Here is a 19,071-nt window from a genome sequence, read left to right as displayed (position 1 = left end):
AATCTGACTGAAATGAAACTTGCTATTTTTCAGGTCAAAAGCTATGGCTAGTAACCAATACATTAAATATGAAAAAGAACAATATTTAAAGTATCCTTTTATTCTGAACTTCTTTGGCATAGAAGTCTGATAGCAATTAAAGAAGCCTGACTTTCAGCTTCAAGGTGTTTTATATTTTTAAAGAATGTAAGAATGACCATACTGTGTCAGACTAATAGTCCAGTTAGCCCAGTATTCTGGTCTTCCAACATTGGCAAGTACCAGATGCTTCAGAGGAAATGAACAGAACAGGGAAATTATCAAGTGATCCATCCCCCATTTCTGGAAGCCAGAGGTTTAGCGACATCCAAGGGATAGGGTTGTGCTCCAACCGTCTTGATGGACCTATCATCCATTAACGTATCTAATTTGTTTTTAAACTCATTTATACCCTCAGCCTTCACAAAATCTCCTGGCTAGGAGTTCCACAAGTTAATTATGTGTTCATTTCTTTATTTCTTCTCCACATACTGAATGTTTATGGTTTTCCTCTAAAACAATTTAACATTAAATTAACATTTTAAAAAATAAAAAACATTTGTTTTTGTGCATACAGATTGATTTAAGTATCAACATTTACATATGTTTTATTTAGTTATAAATATTTTTTTAAAAAGGCAGTGTCTGCAGTTTTATATGCAATATTATATATTATGAATTTTACCTGTGTCTGGACTGAGCTTGAATTTTTCTGCTCCAGTGCCATGCAGCGTATAAGTAATTTCTGCATTGGAACGAATATCTGCATCTGTAGCAGATACCTGCATGATCAGTTTGCCAGGAGGGGCATCCTCTGGAACAGTATCAGTGTATAAAGCCTAAAAGGTTTTAAAGCAACATTGAAAGATTAAAATGTATTAGAGAAGCAACGCTTAATGGAGGAGGGAAAAAGAGGACAAGGACAGATGAAATTATCTGCTTGACGTTAGAGGTTTCTGGAACATGTGAAGTGAACCAGAGGTTGAAACATCTGAAAATGATAAAGATGTGATTTTCTAATTAATTGCCTCACCATTAATGAATTATTCAGTGAAGTAATTATTTATTACTGACATTCATAAACTCGAGGCTTCTGAGTGCCAAGGCACAGCCAAGAGCTCCAAACACCTGAACATCTGATTAATTGTTTTCTGGTATCCAAATCCCTTGTGTTGTGAATTTCATTCAACTTCCTATCTTGAGCTACTGATAGGTCATATTAGCCAGGTCTGGTCTGACCTGCAAAGAACTGATTCACCCCTTTTATAAAACAGCATAAGACTTATAGGTCTCCAGTTAGAAACAAAAACACAACACAAACAGGCTTTAAAGACATAGGTGAGATCTCATCGGTGAGATGGCAGAAGTACATTTTTTTTTTAAATCAGGGAATCAAAAGTGGCAAAGGACAGCTTTGTCAGCAGGCTTGGGGACAGATATGGATTACAGAATTCTAGGACTTCAATAGTGCAATTTCCCTGGCTGTACAACCCTTCCACTCCTATCAAGGATAGCTCTGGCATCACTGAGCACAGCACTCTTTTAACTTCACCTTTATTAGAATGTGTACAGCAGTATCATTCTGCCAAGTGCAGGTACCTGGACTTCTCTGGAGCCACACTGCCTATGGAAATCAGTTAGTATGCACTGCCATGGCAGTAGCATAAAGCACGCTCTCTCCTTGCTTTATCTTTACAATGCTTACATTAACATGGGAAATTAAGAACTGAAATTCAATTCATAGTCTTCCAATCCTCTGCATAGTGGCACAGTTAAATATGAGTAGGTCGCTGGATCAGCCCTATGAGTTTTTAAATTATAGTGAAATTTACTCAAGAGACTACCCTTATTTGGCAACTTCTTGTCCCAGTAGCCCAAAATACATTTCTTCTCCACATTTATTAGAAAGTCACTTCCATAAAGCAATCAATTTTTGTCAGTCTCTTGAGTGGGCACCTAAGATAAAGAGGATTTTACAATGAAAGTGTACATACACTGAAAATGGCTGCTCATGTAAAATTCAAGCCTACCTTTTCACAAACAGGACTGTTGTCATTAGCATCTAGGACTTTAACCTCAACCACAGCTTTTGTTGCAAAGGTCCCATCAGTAGCTGTAATGTTTAGAAGGTAATTGTCCTTTTCTTCCCTGTCCAGAGGTTTTCTGACATAGACTTTCCATTCATTCTGCACATTTTCTATTGCAAACTGCCCAAAGGGATCACCTCCTAAACAGTCAAAAATATGTCATTCAAGCAAAATGAGATAATTCTACTATTTAGGAGAAAAGGAAAATCCAAAAAAACCCAACAATCACAGCTCATGGCTCTCTCTCTCTCTAAAATATCTTGATTTTTCGGGGGGGGGGGGTAAAAGTAGCATTTTAACTCAGGTCTTATATAAATACACATAAAAATAATTTAAGTGCATTAAGTATTTGCTATTAATGTTGCCATGGTGATTAATGCAGCATTACAGAGGACGACATATTTAAACAGCTACACTAAACAGAAAAACATTTTTTAAAATCTACTGAAGATTAATTTAAACTATGTTCTATCTATTATCTCATGGATTTTTTTTTTGCTTTTTTTCATTGCACTATTTATTTCAGTCTATCTCCTCCTGTAGATATAAATATCACAAAGACAAAATGAATTCTAATTAAACCATTTTTAAACAAGGTAAGTAAAAGAAAAAATGATGCATCCTGATGGCTTCTGAAATATTATAAAAATTAAAAAAATGTCTTCTGTCACAGATGCCCTATTTCAAATATTTTGTAATATTTTTGAAGCGTAAGAGTTCTCACTTCATTCTAGTTTTATAACTCAAGTTAATATTAAATGTTTTAAAATGTTTACCTGTAACATAATAGGTGACTTGTCTGTTAGATTCTTCTGTATCAGCATCAGTGGTACTTAAGATAGCAACCACACCACCAGGTGGATCATCTTCACTAACTGTCCCTTTGTATATCTCCGCAGTAAAGCGTGGAGGATTGTCATTCACATCTGTAACAGTAACTTCAACCACTGTCACAGAAGACAATTGAATTTTTTCACCACGATCAGATGCAACCACTGTAATTTTGTACTTATCCCGTTTTTCATGGTCAAGTGCTTTGAGGGTGGTAATCCAACCTGTTTCCATGTTTATGGCAAAAGACTCTGTGATTTCCAGTTCTTGTGATGGATCTAAACTATATGTAACCTGCCCATTGAGTCCTGAATCCAAGTCAGTTGCTTTCACTTGGATGACTCTCGTTCCACTTGGCATGTTTTCCACAATGAATGCTTCATATGGACTGGACTCCAAAACTGGTTTATTGTCATTTGCATCTTTTATCTGAATGCTTATATCTACTGAGGAAACAACATTATAACTGTCATTCGTATAATGTGCTAGCACTGCAAACTGATACCACTTAGTTGTCTCATGATCAAGACTCTTCTCAACTTTCAATCTTCCATTGCGTCGGTCAATCACAAAGCATTCATCCCTGTTGCTTTCAGGAGTGTTGCCTTTAACTAGAGTGTATACTAATGTTTGATTATGCTCTGCATGTATAATATCAATCTCAGCTCCAATAGGAATGTCCTCGGAAACAGTATAAGAATAAAATGGCTCTGCAAATTTGGGAAGAGTCACTTCTGGTGGGAGTATTCTAATATAGATAGGAACCACTGATTGTTTTTGGGGGGATCCACCATCCCGGGCTTTAACAAAGAACGTTAGAAACTCATTTTCTAAACCAATTAAGCTTTCTTTTGTAGTAATTACACCAGACAAAGGATCAATTTCCAAATTCTCATTGACACTTTCAGACTCTGCTTCAATAGCATATGTAATGTCTGCATTTGTACCCTCATCAGCATCAGATGCCAAAACTTTAGTGATAAATGTTCCTCTTGGAACATTAGATCCAATATTCACTTCATACTCTGTTGCTCGGAATTGAGGGGCATTATCATTATCATCTGTAAGTATCACATTAACATTGCAAAAAGCAACTTTTCCTCCAGCATCCTTGGCCATTAAACTAATAGAAGTTACTTTTTCTGTTTGTGTTTCACGGTCAAGCTTTTCAGAGGTAAATATCTGACCTCTGTCATTAGCATAAAATCTATCTTTGGCAAAGTCATTTACAATATGATAACTGATTTGGCCGTAAGCCCCAGAATCTTCATCTGTCACTTTAACTTCAGTCACCAAGGTATGCAATGGAGCGTTTTCAGCTAGTTCCACTTCATACTCATTCTGACTGAAAACAGGGCTATGCAAATTGGCTCCAGTAACAGTTATCTGTACCTGAGCTGAACTTCTAAAGACCCCATCAGACACAGACACATTAAGATTGTAAAGACGCTTCAAGGTCTGTTTGCGTGGGTTTGAGATGGCGATGATGCCAGTTTTGCTATTAATTACAAAATGCATGTGATCATTGCCTGTCAGAATTGAATATTCCAGTTTGTTTACATCTGAACTGTCTGCATCTGAGGCTTTTACACAGGCTACAAAGTGTCCACGGGGAGCCAGTTCACTAACTTTAGCCTCATAAAGCAGTTGGTTAAATAACGGTGGGTTATCATTGAGGTCAGTTATATTGACAGTTACAATAATGTCACTGCTCAGTGGGGGCATTCCACCATCTACTGCCCTTACTAGTAATTTGTTTTGCTGGATCTGTTCATAATCCAAAGTCTTTGCTGTCAGAATGAGCCCACTGCTGCTATCTATGTGGAAATACTCATGACTCCTGCTATTATCCTCAACCAAGTGATAGGAAATCCTTCTGTTTGTTCCAGAATCAGCATCTGTAGCACTAACTTGTACAACAGATGTCCCAATTACAGATGCCTCAGAAAGGACTGCAGTATAAGATAGCTTTGTAAACAGAGGATGATTATCATTTATATCTTCCACTACTATATCTACAAACACCTGAGCGTGGGCCCCAGTTAGAGAGTCAGTTGCTCGTATACTCAGTTTATAGGCGGGATGGGACTCAAAATCTAGAGTGGCAACAACAATTATAACTCCAGTATTGAAGTTGATAGTAAACTGATTGAAAGGATCTCCATCTGTGATACTATAAAACACCTTAAGTCCTTCTGGGCTGTTTGCTTGTACATGGACAACAGGGCTATGCAACTGAATATTTTCAGGTATCTCAGCGCTATAGAAAGGCTTTTCAAAAACTGGCATGGCTTTATTCATAACAGTGATTGGGACTGTAACTTCAGCAGAAAAACTTGGTTCTCCTCCATCTTTTGCCACCACTGTGACAAGATATTCCTTATTTAGTGTGTCCGGTTCAAACTGTCTCTTGAGTGTGATTTCACCAGTGGGCCCAATATGGAAGTGTTCATGATGGTCTTTAAGGTAATAGCGTATCTCTCCATTACTTCCTATATCTTTATCTACTGCTGTAACACGTCGAATAATGTGGCCCACTTCAGTGTCTACTTTAACAGCAGCATAATATGGGAGATCAACAAAAACTGGACCATTATCATTTACGTCTTCTATAGTGACCTTCACCACAACATGTGCAACTACTGATGGTTTATGCTCCTCTGTCACCTCTACCACTATATCAAAAGATTCTTGTTGTTCTCGATCAAATGGTATTCCTGTGGTTGAAAGTACTCCTGAAGTGTAGCTGATTTTAAATCTACTGTCAGGATTCAGAATGTGATAAAACAAAGGCTCATTTATTTGATTCCCTACAGCAGTAATGACAGCTATTGTTTTAACCTCAGTGGAATTCTCTCGCACTACTGCAGAGTAGGAACCCTGTGTGAACTTGAGTTGACTTGCTTTGCTTTCCTTCACATTAATTTTTACAGATGTAGTGCTTGCAAATCTCCCATCAGATGCTCTGACTGTTAATTCATATCTGCTTCTTAACTGAGTTGTATTTTGTACAGTTATAGTTCCAGTCTTAGGATCTATTGAAAATTTGTCTCCAATGTTACCTTCAGTGACAGAATAAATTAGTTGTGAAAAAGCTCCTGAATCAGTATCTGTAGCATTTACGGTGATGACTGTTACTCTTTTATATGTAGGCACCAAAAGGGATGCCTCATACAAATCTTTTGAAAACACAGGAGGACAATCATTGATATCAATTACATAAATAGTAACATTAGCTGCATATTCTGCAAATAAACATGGTGTCCCCATATCATGTACTTGTACTGAAAATTGGAAAATGTTTGTCTCTTCGTAGTCCAAACTCATTATGGTACGAATGGCACCAGTGCTAGAATCAATGGCAAAATACTTGTGCACAGATGGTTCAACAATTTGATAAACCAGTAAAGCATTTGATTCTTTATCAGCATCTGTAGCTCGAATTACTAATGGGATATTCTTGTCAGTTAGAACTACACTGTTAATTGAAGCTGATTCACTGATGAGTCCCGTGTATTCTGCCTGCATAAAAACTGGTGAGTTGTCATTCTCATCCCGAATATGCACCAAAACAGTTGTATTAGTAGACAACCCAGCCATGTTGGTTCCTTGAACAGTTAGCATGTAAAAAGACAAAGTTTCAAAATCAAGTATCTTCTTAGAGGTGATGACACCTGAGTTTGGATTGATATTAAAGGCATCACCTACATTACCATCTTTTATCTGATAAACTACAGAAGACTGACTATACGCAGTAACCATTCCAACAAAACTACCAATGCTGGCACCTTCAGTGACTTCTGTAGAATATTCCTTCAGTGTGAATTTTGGTGAGGCATTATCAGAAATTGTGACAAAGATAAGCACTGAAGTTACTTCGCTCATTGGAGGATTTCCTTTATCTGTAGCTTTTACCACCAAATTGTACTCTCCTTGGTTACTACAATCTAGTTCTTTTGCAATTCTAATAGTGCCCAAGATGGGATCTATAGTAAAAGAATTTCCAATATTCCCTGCAGAGAAAAAGAAAAAAGAAACAAAACGTTAACAATGAAAAAGACAAAGATAAATGTCCAAAAATTAAGAGTCCGTGCCCAGCTGGCCATAAACCAGGGCCGCCCACATAGAGGAGGACCCTTAAGCAATCTCATCCTTAAAATTGGTGGCAAAACTTTGATGTGGAGGGATTGGATGAACAGAGAATTTATGACTGTGTCACAGCAAATTGATAATGATCAATTTAAACCATTTATAGATCTTTGGCAACAATTTGACTTGCCTTGCTCCAGAGCATAGAAATATCTCCCATTAAGGCATTGTCTTATGAATGTGTTTGTATTGGATGCACTGGAAGCTCCAGTACCTCCAGAACTTTTACTGTTTTGGAGGATACTTCCAAAAATACTCTGCCAAATTTTGATAATTTGAAAGTTGCTTAGAACGGACGTCTGGATACACAACAAACTCTGACCCAATAGAATACAATTATATCTGGAATTTTCCTATAAAGAATAGTCAGTACTAACTTTTGTTTTACTCTACGATACTTTGCCTTAACATAACTGGAATAGTTGTCCAGGCCTAAAATAAAATGCAATAAAATAAAATAAAATGTCTTAAAATATGCCAAGTTTTTTATAACCTTAAAAAATTACTGGTGATGTTCCTTCCTTAAATCAATCTTCTTAATGAGCTCATGGTCAATCAAATCAAAGCAGCCATTAAACACAAAAAATATATTTAGGAACTCAGGTTAGTACCATAATAGTTATATTTCAGGAATTAAAATTAATTGCCTCATTTGTAGGAAAAAACAGTGCTTTTAACGTGTCTCAAGTGCATCTCAATTAATTGTTAATTCAAATGTCCTTTAGAAGTAATGATTTAAATTAAAGATTCCTTAGTGAATTAGACACTATGGAATCCCTCAGTAATTGATGAACATCATTCAGAACAGCTATGAACATAAGACATGCCAACTAATATATAACAGTGAACTGACAGCTATTTGAGGTTACTACAGGTGTCAAACAAGGTTGTCTTTTGTCACCCATGCTCTTTTTATTAGTAGTGAATTGGGTAATGAGAAAGACCACAGAACAATCAGAGGCATACAACAGAATTTCACACAGAAGTTAAAGGATCTTGATTTTGCAGATGACATCAACTAGCTATTCCATACCCACAGAATTTTACATGCAAACCTAAACAAATGATCTCCAAGGCTGAAAATGAGAACCAAGGAAACAAAAACCATGAGAATCAACACACAACAAGAAACATCAATAATGCTTTCTGTGACTGACAAAGAAGTAGTCTGATATTTCACATATTTTGGAAGCATTTTAAGTAAAACAGGATGAAACAGATGAAGAAATTAAAGCAAAATAGTCAAGCCTGTGCAACTCTTAAGCTGAGTAAGAAAACCAGAAACCTTGCCTTCCAAAGTAAATTTTGAATATTTAACACCATTGTAAAGTCGGCCTTACTATATGGCACTGAAACTTGGGCTTATTAAGATCTTACTATCTAAATTCAAAGTTTTCATAAACAGCTGCTTTAGACAAATCCTCAAAACCAGATGGCCAGGAAAAAAACATCACAAATGAAGAACTCGGAAGGAGAATGAAACAGAAAATGATAGGGCAGGAAAATATGGAACAAAAGGGAGATGGGTAGGACTTGCATGGATGAAAGACCCAAATAACATAACAAGACAGGCATTGAACTGGAACCCCCAAGAGAAGAGGCAGACCAAAGAACGCACAACAGAAGCAGAATTGAAAGCTATCCAAATGACATAGGAATATGCTAAAACTGCAACAGGAGACTGGCAAAGATGGAACGCAGTGATGAAGGCATGGAATAGAGTGGCAACAGAGAGAGAACTAGAGAAAAGATCCCCCCCCCAATTAATAGGCTATGCCTTGTGCTTTCTGAATTTTACCAGCTGCAATTTGATACACAACAGCTGAAAACAAGTAGTTATGAATAAGCCTTTTACAAGTAAAAGAAATTGTAATGGATTTTGCAGCCTGTAAGATGTCAACACGTGCACTGAATTAGACTAGAATGTGTGGTTCCTCAAAAGTTTAATTACAGAGCAAATACAGCAAATATTACTAAAACCATGTTCTCAACGGGGAAATATTTTATTTAAAATGTTTGAATTATGCAGATGAGTGGGCAGTTGATATTTTCTTTTCTGTTAGTTAAGGCTCTAAGCACAGTGGCATTCTTAGAATATCCTATTACAAATCCCATCAGCCATTACAAGCATTTAAGGAATGTTCATTCCATATGCTTAGGACATCAACCATAATGCTTTAACTTCCCAGTAGTTGACAATTCTATAAAAAACTAAGCTAAGAAAGTAAGTTTAACATTTACTCCCACAAAAATCTGGAGAGATTAGGGGGCAGAGGTGAGGAAGAGATGAAAGAGAAAGAGAGAGAACACTCAAACTCTTTTCTTGAAATGCTTTGGCATTCATAAAATGGAATGCACTATTGATCTAGGTAAGTCAGGAATAGAGTTTCATGAACACTTACATACTACCTTAGGAAATATGTAATATTTATACAAATAATAGAAAATGGATACATTTAAAGGAATTTATCATGTTTACTCATTTTCCTCCTTAGAGCATCATAATCAAATTTATTAAAAAATTATGAAAATAAAGCATGTATTATGTTATAGTTGCAATGGTTTATGTATTTGAATGAAATTTCAGCAATAGAAATCTCTTTTTTAATTATAATAATGAAGCTGTACAGTTTAAAAATGCTTTAATAGCTGGGACAAATCATAAGATATAATTTTGCATGTAATAATCACATAGTGTATTTTTTGTACATTTTAATAACGTTTCAGATGCTTGATACTGACTTTTGTTTCATAACATTTTGTAAAGCTAGAAAATAATTTAACTCTATTTACAATGGCGGGTTTTTTTTATTGCTAACATAAACGCAGAGCATGTTCATTTTGCAGCATGTGTGGTTGGATAGTTCAGGTGCTTGGCAAGGGGATATAGAGCCATTCATATATAATTTACTGGTGTGACCAAAAGTCATTACCGACTGGTTGATGCTTGGTAGTCCAAATAAAATGAGTTAGTGATTTCAGTCTGGTTCCTGTGGTATTTATTCACTTCTTAAAGCTACTATCATTGCCACTTGTGGGCACCTTAGGAGAGATGCCAACAAGACACGCATTGGAATGAAGAAGCAAGAAAAGTGACTGTCACCACCAACGATCTCTCCATGTAAGAGATGAGAAACACTGGTGAGTCAGGTATGAGATGTTGTCCATACTGTCACTAATCTGTGGATAAATGGAAGACCTCATTTTCTAATGCTAAGAAATCAAGTGTAATTAATTAATTAACAGAATGGACAAGGATATGTGTTAAAGAGATACTGTGAAGTTAAAAATAAGTGGCCGAATCCTAGATTCCATTGTGGCTGTTTTGCACTGGTTTTGTCAGCACAAAGCAGTTGCAAACCCAAGTTAACTGGCTACTCAAGGACTCCCTTCCATCAAGGACAATCTCCAGGTGGTATAGGGCTAGGATAGCAAACTCTCACCCCTTTTAAAACCACCTAGTAATGGGTTATAGCTTGGGAGCTGCTACATCTCCCAGACTGGAACCAGGCAGTGCTCCATGCATTGCAGGAACGTGAACGTGATTTAAAGTGAACTTTCTGTATCCCTTCTCCATTCTGTACCATGTATCAATGAGCCAGATCCAAGAGCCTGACCTAATATTTTTAAAATTAAAACATTTATTCATCTATTTTAAAAAAATATATCTTAGATGATAAAATCAAAACGTATTTAAAAATGTAGTTTACTTTTCACTAATTATAATATTTATGCTCTTTTAAGGGTAACTTTTCTTCAATTTTCTCCACTAGGAGAACAAAAAACAGAAGAATCAGTTTCACATTTACTTCTATTTGTTTCCTAGTCATTTTCACTTTGAGGTTCACAAGCAGTAGCCAAATCAAATAATGTTTAGGATGTAATAATATGTCCACTTGAATTTGTATGTTTTTTAAAAAAATATTATAGAAATATTTATATTGGCCTTTGACTTTATAATGGATTATTTTTACATACTGACATTTTAAGCTAACTATGACAAAACAAAGTAAATTTTAAACTATATAGAAGACTTATGAGACAGTGGATATACCTGATTCAATAGAGTACACAATTTCTGCATTTTTCCCTTTGTCTTTGTCTAATGCTGTTACTTGGAGTACTGCTGACCCAACAGCTGCTGATTCATATACCCGTCCTTCATAGGGAGAGCTGGTGAACCACGGCGCGTGATCATTTGTGTCACTAACATTAATGACAATTCTAGCAAAGTTGCGTTTGACAGGAACATCTTGATCTCGTACCTAAAAGAATGAACACATTATTAATCATTAGCACCAACTTTTATTAATATAACTACTAATCCAATTTCTGAGAGAACTATTATGAATTTAGACCTCGAATCTTACCATTTAAATAAATGGGACTACTCAAAGAGTGTAAAGAAAAAACATTTGTACATTTCTCCAAGATCAGGACCTAAATGTATATTAAAAGCATACTAACTGTAATGTGAAAAAGGTAATCATATTATCTGTTAAAGAATAACAGGTATGCTTGTTTACCATCACTGTAAGTATATGTTGGTGGATGGCCTCATGATCCAATTTTTCAGATGTATAAAGAGAGCCTGTTCCAGGATCCAAACGAAATTTCTTAAGACTGATGGGATCAGTGCTACTCTGCATTGTATAAATTAGTTTATTCTTCTCGTCCCTGTCGGTGGCACTGACTTGCAAAATTTCTGTCTCTGGCACTGTGTCCTCAGGTATAATGACTTCATATTTTGAGGTGGAAAACTGAGGCCTGTGGTCATTTGTGTCGATCACTTTGATATATACCTAAAATGACACAATGGAAAAAAAGATTATGTTGATAAATATTGGTGAAAATACAGAAGAAAACAGGACACTCAGGAAATCAGGAGGAGGAAAAAAGGTTCACAGAAAAAACCCAGAAGTCCAGACAGTTAAAAATCTTTAAGAAGAGGTCTCTTAAATAGAAACCATCTGTGTATGGTGTACAATGAAAATAAATGTTTACTTATTCTACAGTAACTGTGGTTCTTTGATATGTTATACTCAGTGTGGATTGCGCTGTAAGTGTTCATATGTCTTACTGGGAGAATCCCAGCAGGGAAACTGTGGTCAGATTCCACACTCTTTGCACTGCCAAAGCAATGTAGTGCAATGCAATGGGGACAGAGTAGAGCACAATATCTGGTTCAAGGTATCTCAACACACTGTGCAAAGTACTGAGTTAAATATCAGCAGTGCTGTGATTGTGTAAGCAAATATAGTAGCTCAGTATTCATTCCCATAGCCATTAACATTAGAAAAAATGGTTTCCTACCTTTCCGTAACTGTCGTTCTTCGAGATGTGTTGCTTATGTCCATTCCATTCTAGGTGTGCGTGCACGCCTAGATGCATGGCCATTGGGAGTTTTTGCTTTAGCAGTATCCGTCAGGTTGGCTATGGTGCCCCCTTGAGTTCCGTGCACAAGTGTCAGTATGTCAGGCACCACTGGCCCTACGCCCTCTCAGTTCCTTCTTGCTGGCAACTCTGACAGAGGGGTAGGAGGATGGGAAATGGAATGGAAATGTGCAACACATCTCAAAGAACAGCAGTTACAAAAACGTGGGTAACCGTTTTTTCTTCTTCAGGTGCTTGCTCATGTTGATTCTATTCTAGGTGACTCACAAGCAGTGTCCATGAAGGTGAGCTTGGAGTTCACTGTCATGCAATTTGTAGCACTGCTCTGCCAAAGCCAGCGTCGTCTCAAGCTTGTTGGGTAAGTGCACAAGGAGATGCGAGGTGTGGACAGATTACCAGGTAGCGGCCCTACAGATCTCCTGGATTGGAACCTGCACCAGAAAGGCTGCTGTTGATGCCTGTACCCTAGTCAAGTGTGCCATCATAATTTCCAGTAGAGGCACTTTTGCCTTCTCAAAGCAGTATCGGATGCAGACAGCGATCCAGGACAAAATCCTTTGAGTAGATATTGGGTGACTCTTCTTTCTGTCTGCCACCACAACAAACAATTGTGTCGACTTATGGAATGGCTTTGTCCTTGCTGTATAGAAGGTCAGCACCCTCCTGACATCCAGGGCATGCAGCCTGCATTCCTCATCTGACATATGTAGCTTTGAAAAGAAGACAGGTAAGTATATGCCCTGGCCAGTATGAAATTGGGAAACTAGCTTGTGCAGAAATACCAGATGAGGTCACAGCTGGACCGTATTCTTGTAGAATACCATATAGTGTGGTTCTGAAGTAAGTGCCCTGATCTCGGACACCCTGCAGGCTGATGTTATCACAACCAGGAACAAAACCTTCCAGGAGAGAAGCAAGAGAGAGCAGGAAGCCAGAGGCTCGAAGGGAGGCCCCATGAACCTTGACAGCATGAGGTTCAGGTCCCAGGAAGGGACATGCGCGCAGAGACGCTCCAGACCTTTCAAAAACCATGCCGTCATGTCATGAGTGAAGACAGACCTGTCTTGGAATGAAGCGTGGAAAGCCAAAAGAGTGGCCAGATGGACGCTGATCAATGACAGGTACAAACCTTGGAGTCTGAAGTGTAGAAAATAATCCAGGATCTCCTGCAGCGAGGACTGCTCAGCCTGCATACGCTGTTCTGAGCTCCAGCATGGGAACCTTTTCCACTTGGCCAGGTAAGTCGCTCTGGTGGAAGGTTTCGTGCTATCAAACAAGACCTGCTGAATACAGGCCAAGCATTCCTGTTCATTCACATTTAGCCACGCAGCAATCATGCTATCAAGTGTAGTGCCACCACGTTTAGGTGTGGAAGTCGGTCTTGGTTCTGAGACAGCAGGTCTAGCCAGCGGGGCAGCTAGTGAATGGTCCAGCAGCGTGCCGAACCAGTGCCGGTGAGGCCACGCAGGGACTATCAGGATAACGTTCACCTGTCCTGTTTGATCTTCATGAGGACTCTGTGAATCAATGGCGCTGGTGGGAAGGCGTACATCAGAGACCCCAACTACAGGATTAGAAAGGCATCTGACGGAGCCCCTGTCCCTCCCCTATATCGAACAAAACACAAGGCACTTCCTGTTCTGCCTGGACGCAAACAGGTCCACCTAGGGAGTCCCCAACCTCTGGAAGATTTGTACTAACTACCGCTGGATGGAGTGACCACTTATGGTGAGATGAGAAGGCCCTGCTTAGGTGATCTGCTAATACGTTCCTGGTCCCGGGCAGGTGCACGGCTACCAGATGAATGGCATGCCACACACAAAAGCCCCAAAGGTGGACAGCTTCTTGGCAAAGGGCCAACAACCTGGCTCCGCCCTGCCCGTTGACGTAATACATCGTTGCAATATTGTTCATCAGGACTTGCACCACCTTGCCCTTCAAATGAAGTAAGAAAGCCTGGCAGGCCAGGTGAACTACTCTGAGCTCCCTGACATTGATATAGAGGGCCATCGTCCCTATGTGCTGAGCTTGCCCAGGTCCAAAGCATCGGAGACCAAGGTCATTGACGGGGACAGGGTCACAAAGGGAACTCCCTCCAACACTGACCTGGGGTCCAACCATCATTCCATGGACAACCGGATGCGATTCAGCACCCCAGCACCAGCCACCCTTGCAGAGTCTGGAGAAAGAGCCAGGCATGGGTGACTATGTATGTACATGCAGCTATGTGACCAACAACTGCAGGCAGGTGTGAGCCATGGTGATTGGGTGGCTTTTCACATGGGAGATCAGATCTGACATGGCCTGAAAACATGCCTCCAGAAGGATGGCTGTAGCCTACGTGGAGTCGAGAACTGCTCCAATGAACTCTACCCATTGCACAGGCCTTAGATGGATTTTCTGTCATTTATCAACAGGCTCAGGTTGCGGCAGGTGGAGAGCACCAGATCAAGGCTCCTCTACACTTATTCTGGAGATCTGCCCTTGATGAGCCAATTGTCAAGATATGGGAAGACCTTGGACCCATTGACATCTCAGGTAAATGGCCACTGGTGCCATACATTTTGTGAACATCCTTGGGGCTGATGAGAGGCCAAAGGGCAGTGACTAAACTGGAAATAGTGTCTGCCCACCATGAAATGGAAGAAGCATCTGTGACCATGAAACATGGAAATAAGTGTCCTTCAAGTCAAGAGTGGCATACTAGTCTTGCGGATCAGGGATGGAATGATGGAGGTCACGGAGACCATAAGAAACTTCAACTTCATGCGAGACTTGTTGAGGCATCACAAGTCTAGAATAGGCCTGAGGCCCCCTTTTGCTTTCAGGATCAGAAAGTAGCAAGAGTAGAACCCCTTTCACTCCTTGTCCCGAGGAACCTCCTCCACTGCACCCAGGTGAAGTAGGTTCTCGACCTCCTGAATGAGATGTTACCCATGAGAAGGGTCCCTGAAGAGGGACACAGAAGAGAGGGCGTGGGAGGGAGGGGCATTCGAGAATTGCGGGGGATAGTCTCAAGATACTATCTCTAGGACCCAGCAGTCCGAGGTGACCTTCAAACCAGGATGAATGGTGGCATGGAGACAGTTGACGAAAGAACCAAGTGGATCCAAGGGGATGACTGGGGTGTTGCTCTCGAGTGCACCCTCAAAACAAGTGCTTCTGGCTTCCTGGATGCTTTGCCGGACTGGGCTGCGTGGGTGAGCAGGAGGAAAAGTGGCGACAACCAAAGCTCATGTGTCTATCCTTTCTCCTTGCAGACCCCCATCAAGGCTGCCAAGGTCTTGGTGATGGCCAGAACTGCTTCCTTGCAGACTGTGGTGTATGCATGCCCAGTGAGCAAAGGGTGGACCAAGTGTCCTCCAACCCATGCAACCGTCTGTCTGCTCTCCAAAGAGTCCATTCCCATCAAATGGGAGGTCTTGGTTTCTCCCAAGAAATGCAGACTTCAGTGCAATGGTCTGAAGATAAGAGCTTTGCCTCATTGACCACGCCGATGTGACCACCGTAGCCGCCAAGTCAGCCTGTCCTACGCCATTTGAAGAGAGCATCTTGCTGCCACAGTACCCTCCTTCTTTTCAACCCTGTTGGAGGTGGGAGGGATGGATAATGGAATTTGCTAGAGGACCATGGCAATTTTCAGGACCCCATCATGCACTAGTAGTGCAACACAGGCAGGGGTAGAGGCGGAGAACACATTGAACAAGGTGTCCACTTGCTCGGCCATCTCCTCCACCTGTAGGCCCAAGGTTCTCGGCCACCTGTCGAAGCAGGGCCTGGTGTTCTCTTCGTGCAGTGGGCTATCCCCTCGAGGGTCCCGCCACCATCTCATCCAGGGATGAAGAAAATGATTTTACCACCTGGGGAGGCCCGGGGCATCATTGTTTTGGCGTGGGCACTGGCTCCTCTACCCCAACCTCTGAGCACGTTTCCTGCACTGAGCCCGGTGCCATCAACTTTTGCTCCAAGGTGGTGGCTGACAAGTGGTGCGAAAGGGTCATTGGCATCACAAGCATGTCCCACGCATTCCAATAGGGCCACTGTACTGGCCACTGGTCATGCTGCCAAGGCAGCGCTGCAGAAGTCGACACAGCCGCCAGTGCCCAATCACGCCGATGACGCCTTGGCAAGGAAATAAACTGCCCATCCATGATGGAACAATGCCCTTCCGGTGACCATGGTGGAGCCGTCAATGCCTACGTTTGCTGGCTGACCGTCGCCACTGGAGACCAGCACTTCGACTAGGAGGACCAGTGCTGGGGCGATCAGTATCGTGACGGGAATATGATCGGCGTGAGGCTGAATGATACTGGTAATATGGAGACCAGTGCCTCCCCCTAGGTAAACTGCATCAAGAGGGCGGAGACAGCGACACGGTGCCAGTGATCTAAGGTGAGCACCTGAGGATCTGGGCTGCAAAGCCGGAGATCTGCAGCTCAGAGTGGGAAAGCACTGCCTCGGCATAGGAGATCAGCACTGCCTCTGGGATGTCTTGGTGGCTGGATTGTTCAAGTAGGGAGCCTTTGCTGCTTCCTGCGGCACACGTGAAGCCAGCGGTGCTGGTAGAGGCCTCTGCTCTTTAGGTGCTGGGAGAGCCTGGGAAGGCATCGACCCCACCACAAGTCTGGGTCCCCTACTGCTCCTGGTAGTCAGCAGTGGATCCTTTGAGGGGCTATGGGCCTCAACTGGAAGCACGTCCAAATGGCTCAGGTGTGGGTGGATGGCCAGAACTGGGTCCTTTGTCTGAAACCCCATGGCTTTTCTTGCTCGGTGCCAGGAAGCCATGTTTCTTGGTTGTCTTTCTGGGTACCAGTGCAGGAGAGCGGTGCCGGGTAGAACTTGGTGCCAGGGGTGCGCTAGGCACCATGGTCGAGGTACTAGGGGTAGAGTCCAGTCAGGACAGCTCTGAAGCCGGTCGGAGAACAGCCTCCATGAAGAGAGCCCTCAAATGTACATCATATTCTTTCTGGGTCCTGAGTTGAAAGTTTTTACAGATACGACACTTGTCCTTCACATTTCATTTCCCCAAGCACTTGAGGCAACTGCTGTGGGGGTCACTAACAGGCATAGGCCTGTTGCAGTCCGAGTAGGGCTTAAACCCCAGAGAATTGGGCATGCCCTGCTTGGGGCAAAGTCCCCAATGGAACTCTAACTTCTAATTACACTTAACAATTACTTAACACTAACTACCATAAACAAACTATTTACAAGGCCCTAAGGCTCAAAATCAGAAGAGACAAAACTGCTAGCCATTGCTATGCAAGGAGAGGCATTCTGACTGACCACCATGGGTGGTAAGAAGGAACTGAGAGGGCAAAGGGCCAGCACCGCATGACATACTGATGCATCAGTATGGCACTCAAGGGGGTGCCACAGCCGACCCTACGGATACCGCTAAGGCAAAAATCACCAATGACCGCACACGTGGGCGTGTGCACACCCAGAGTGGAATCGACATGAGCAAGTACTTGTAGAAGAACTGGTTTAACTGAGAAGGGGAATGTTGAGCACAATACCAGTATTATCAACTTTAACTTCCCCTGGTACTACCAAATGACACAAGCAGAAGGGACCTCAGGGTTAACACGTCACTAAGGAAGTGAAGGACAATTGTCTTCATCAAAGAGGATTCTCTTAATAGTGTAGTACATTGTTAATGTTGAATATGAGCTCAAGCCTTGCTGTGGAACTGAACACATCAGCTTTAATCCCAGTCACGAAAAGTGCTGCCAGCTAAACAAATTAAGGCTAGTTCCTCAAAGAGGACATAGCCATGGTGCTGCAACATCTAACGTTTAGACACTCTGCAACCTAATGGAATTCACAGCACCAAGTCAGGTACCCAGGATTCCTATATAATGCATGGGAAGAGTTAGAGAACAAAAGCCAGCAAGCTGAGTGGGGCGCTGCCTAAAACCAGACAATAGGAAATAATGAGGAGAGCTGCGCAGACTATAAACCACACACCACAGAAGGACTTCAGCGCTGCTGTACCACTTTAATGAAAACACTCTTCACCTCTGGCATAATTATTCCACCTACCTGAGAAGCAGTAGCTATGTTGACAGGAGAAGCTGTCTCTCCAACATAGTGCTGCCTACACCGGGGGTTAGGTCAGTATTACTACATTGCTCAGGCGTGTGGATTTTTCACACCCATGAGCAATGTAGTTATACCACTGTAAGTGTGTAGTGTAGATCAGACCTAAATCTGGGCCAGAGGAAGACATCTGCTTGGGATTCACAGTTGCACTCTCCTGGAGTTAAGTGCCTATGCTCCCCAGTTTTTGAACTTGGGTCTCCCAAGCGAATGCTGTAACCGGTGAGCTATTGAGTCAGTCATTCTCACTTGTTCTGTCTCTGGCTCAAACATCAGTCAAGTCACAATCAAGCCCCAAAACTTCAGACTCACATTTTATGTTTGACCTAGTTGTGGAGTTGAAAAACTAAATTTTAAGTTTCAGGATGAACTTATCAATCATTAAGGCTATTATTTTGTCTCTATCTACTTACATGATGGCAGTGTACAGTGTCTCTGGATGTGTAAAAAATAAAAAAAAAAAATGTATATGGATCAAATTTTCAAAGCTATT

The 19,071-nt window shown here is 41.2% G+C and overlaps 1 protein-coding gene across 9 annotated transcripts in view; it reads right to left on the bottom strand.

The window, feature by feature from the left end:
* The window catches only part of FAT1 (FAT atypical cadherin 1), a 187,657-nt gene that overhangs the window by 33,817 nt on the left and 134,769 nt on the right, over nt 1-19,071 (bottom strand). For all 9 annotated transcript variants that reach the window (XR_004000575.1, XM_030563873.1, XM_030563877.1 and 6 more), the window contains 5 exons: nt 11,612-11,887; nt 11,140-11,350; nt 2,882-6,949; nt 2,049-2,245; nt 704-857 (listed from right to left, as the gene is read on the bottom strand). Coding sequence is in view for 8 of the 9 variants with exons in the window: in XM_030563873.1 (XP_030419733.1) it covers nt 704-857; nt 2,049-2,245; nt 2,882-6,949; nt 11,140-11,350; nt 11,612-11,887 (4,906 nt within the window). In the remaining variant the exon portion in view is untranslated. The remainder of the gene's footprint in view (nt 1-703; nt 858-2,048; nt 2,246-2,881; nt 6,950-11,139; nt 11,351-11,611; nt 11,888-19,071) is intronic.

Source organism: Gopherus evgoodei, chromosome 5 (genome assembly GCF_007399415.2).
Source record: "Gopherus evgoodei ecotype Sinaloan lineage chromosome 5, rGopEvg1_v1.p, whole genome shotgun sequence".
Lineage (NCBI taxonomy): Eukaryota > Metazoa > Chordata > Testudines > Testudinidae > Gopherus > Gopherus evgoodei.
Note: the sequence above shows the minus strand (reverse complement) of the source record. Positions and strands in the feature narration are given on the sequence as shown.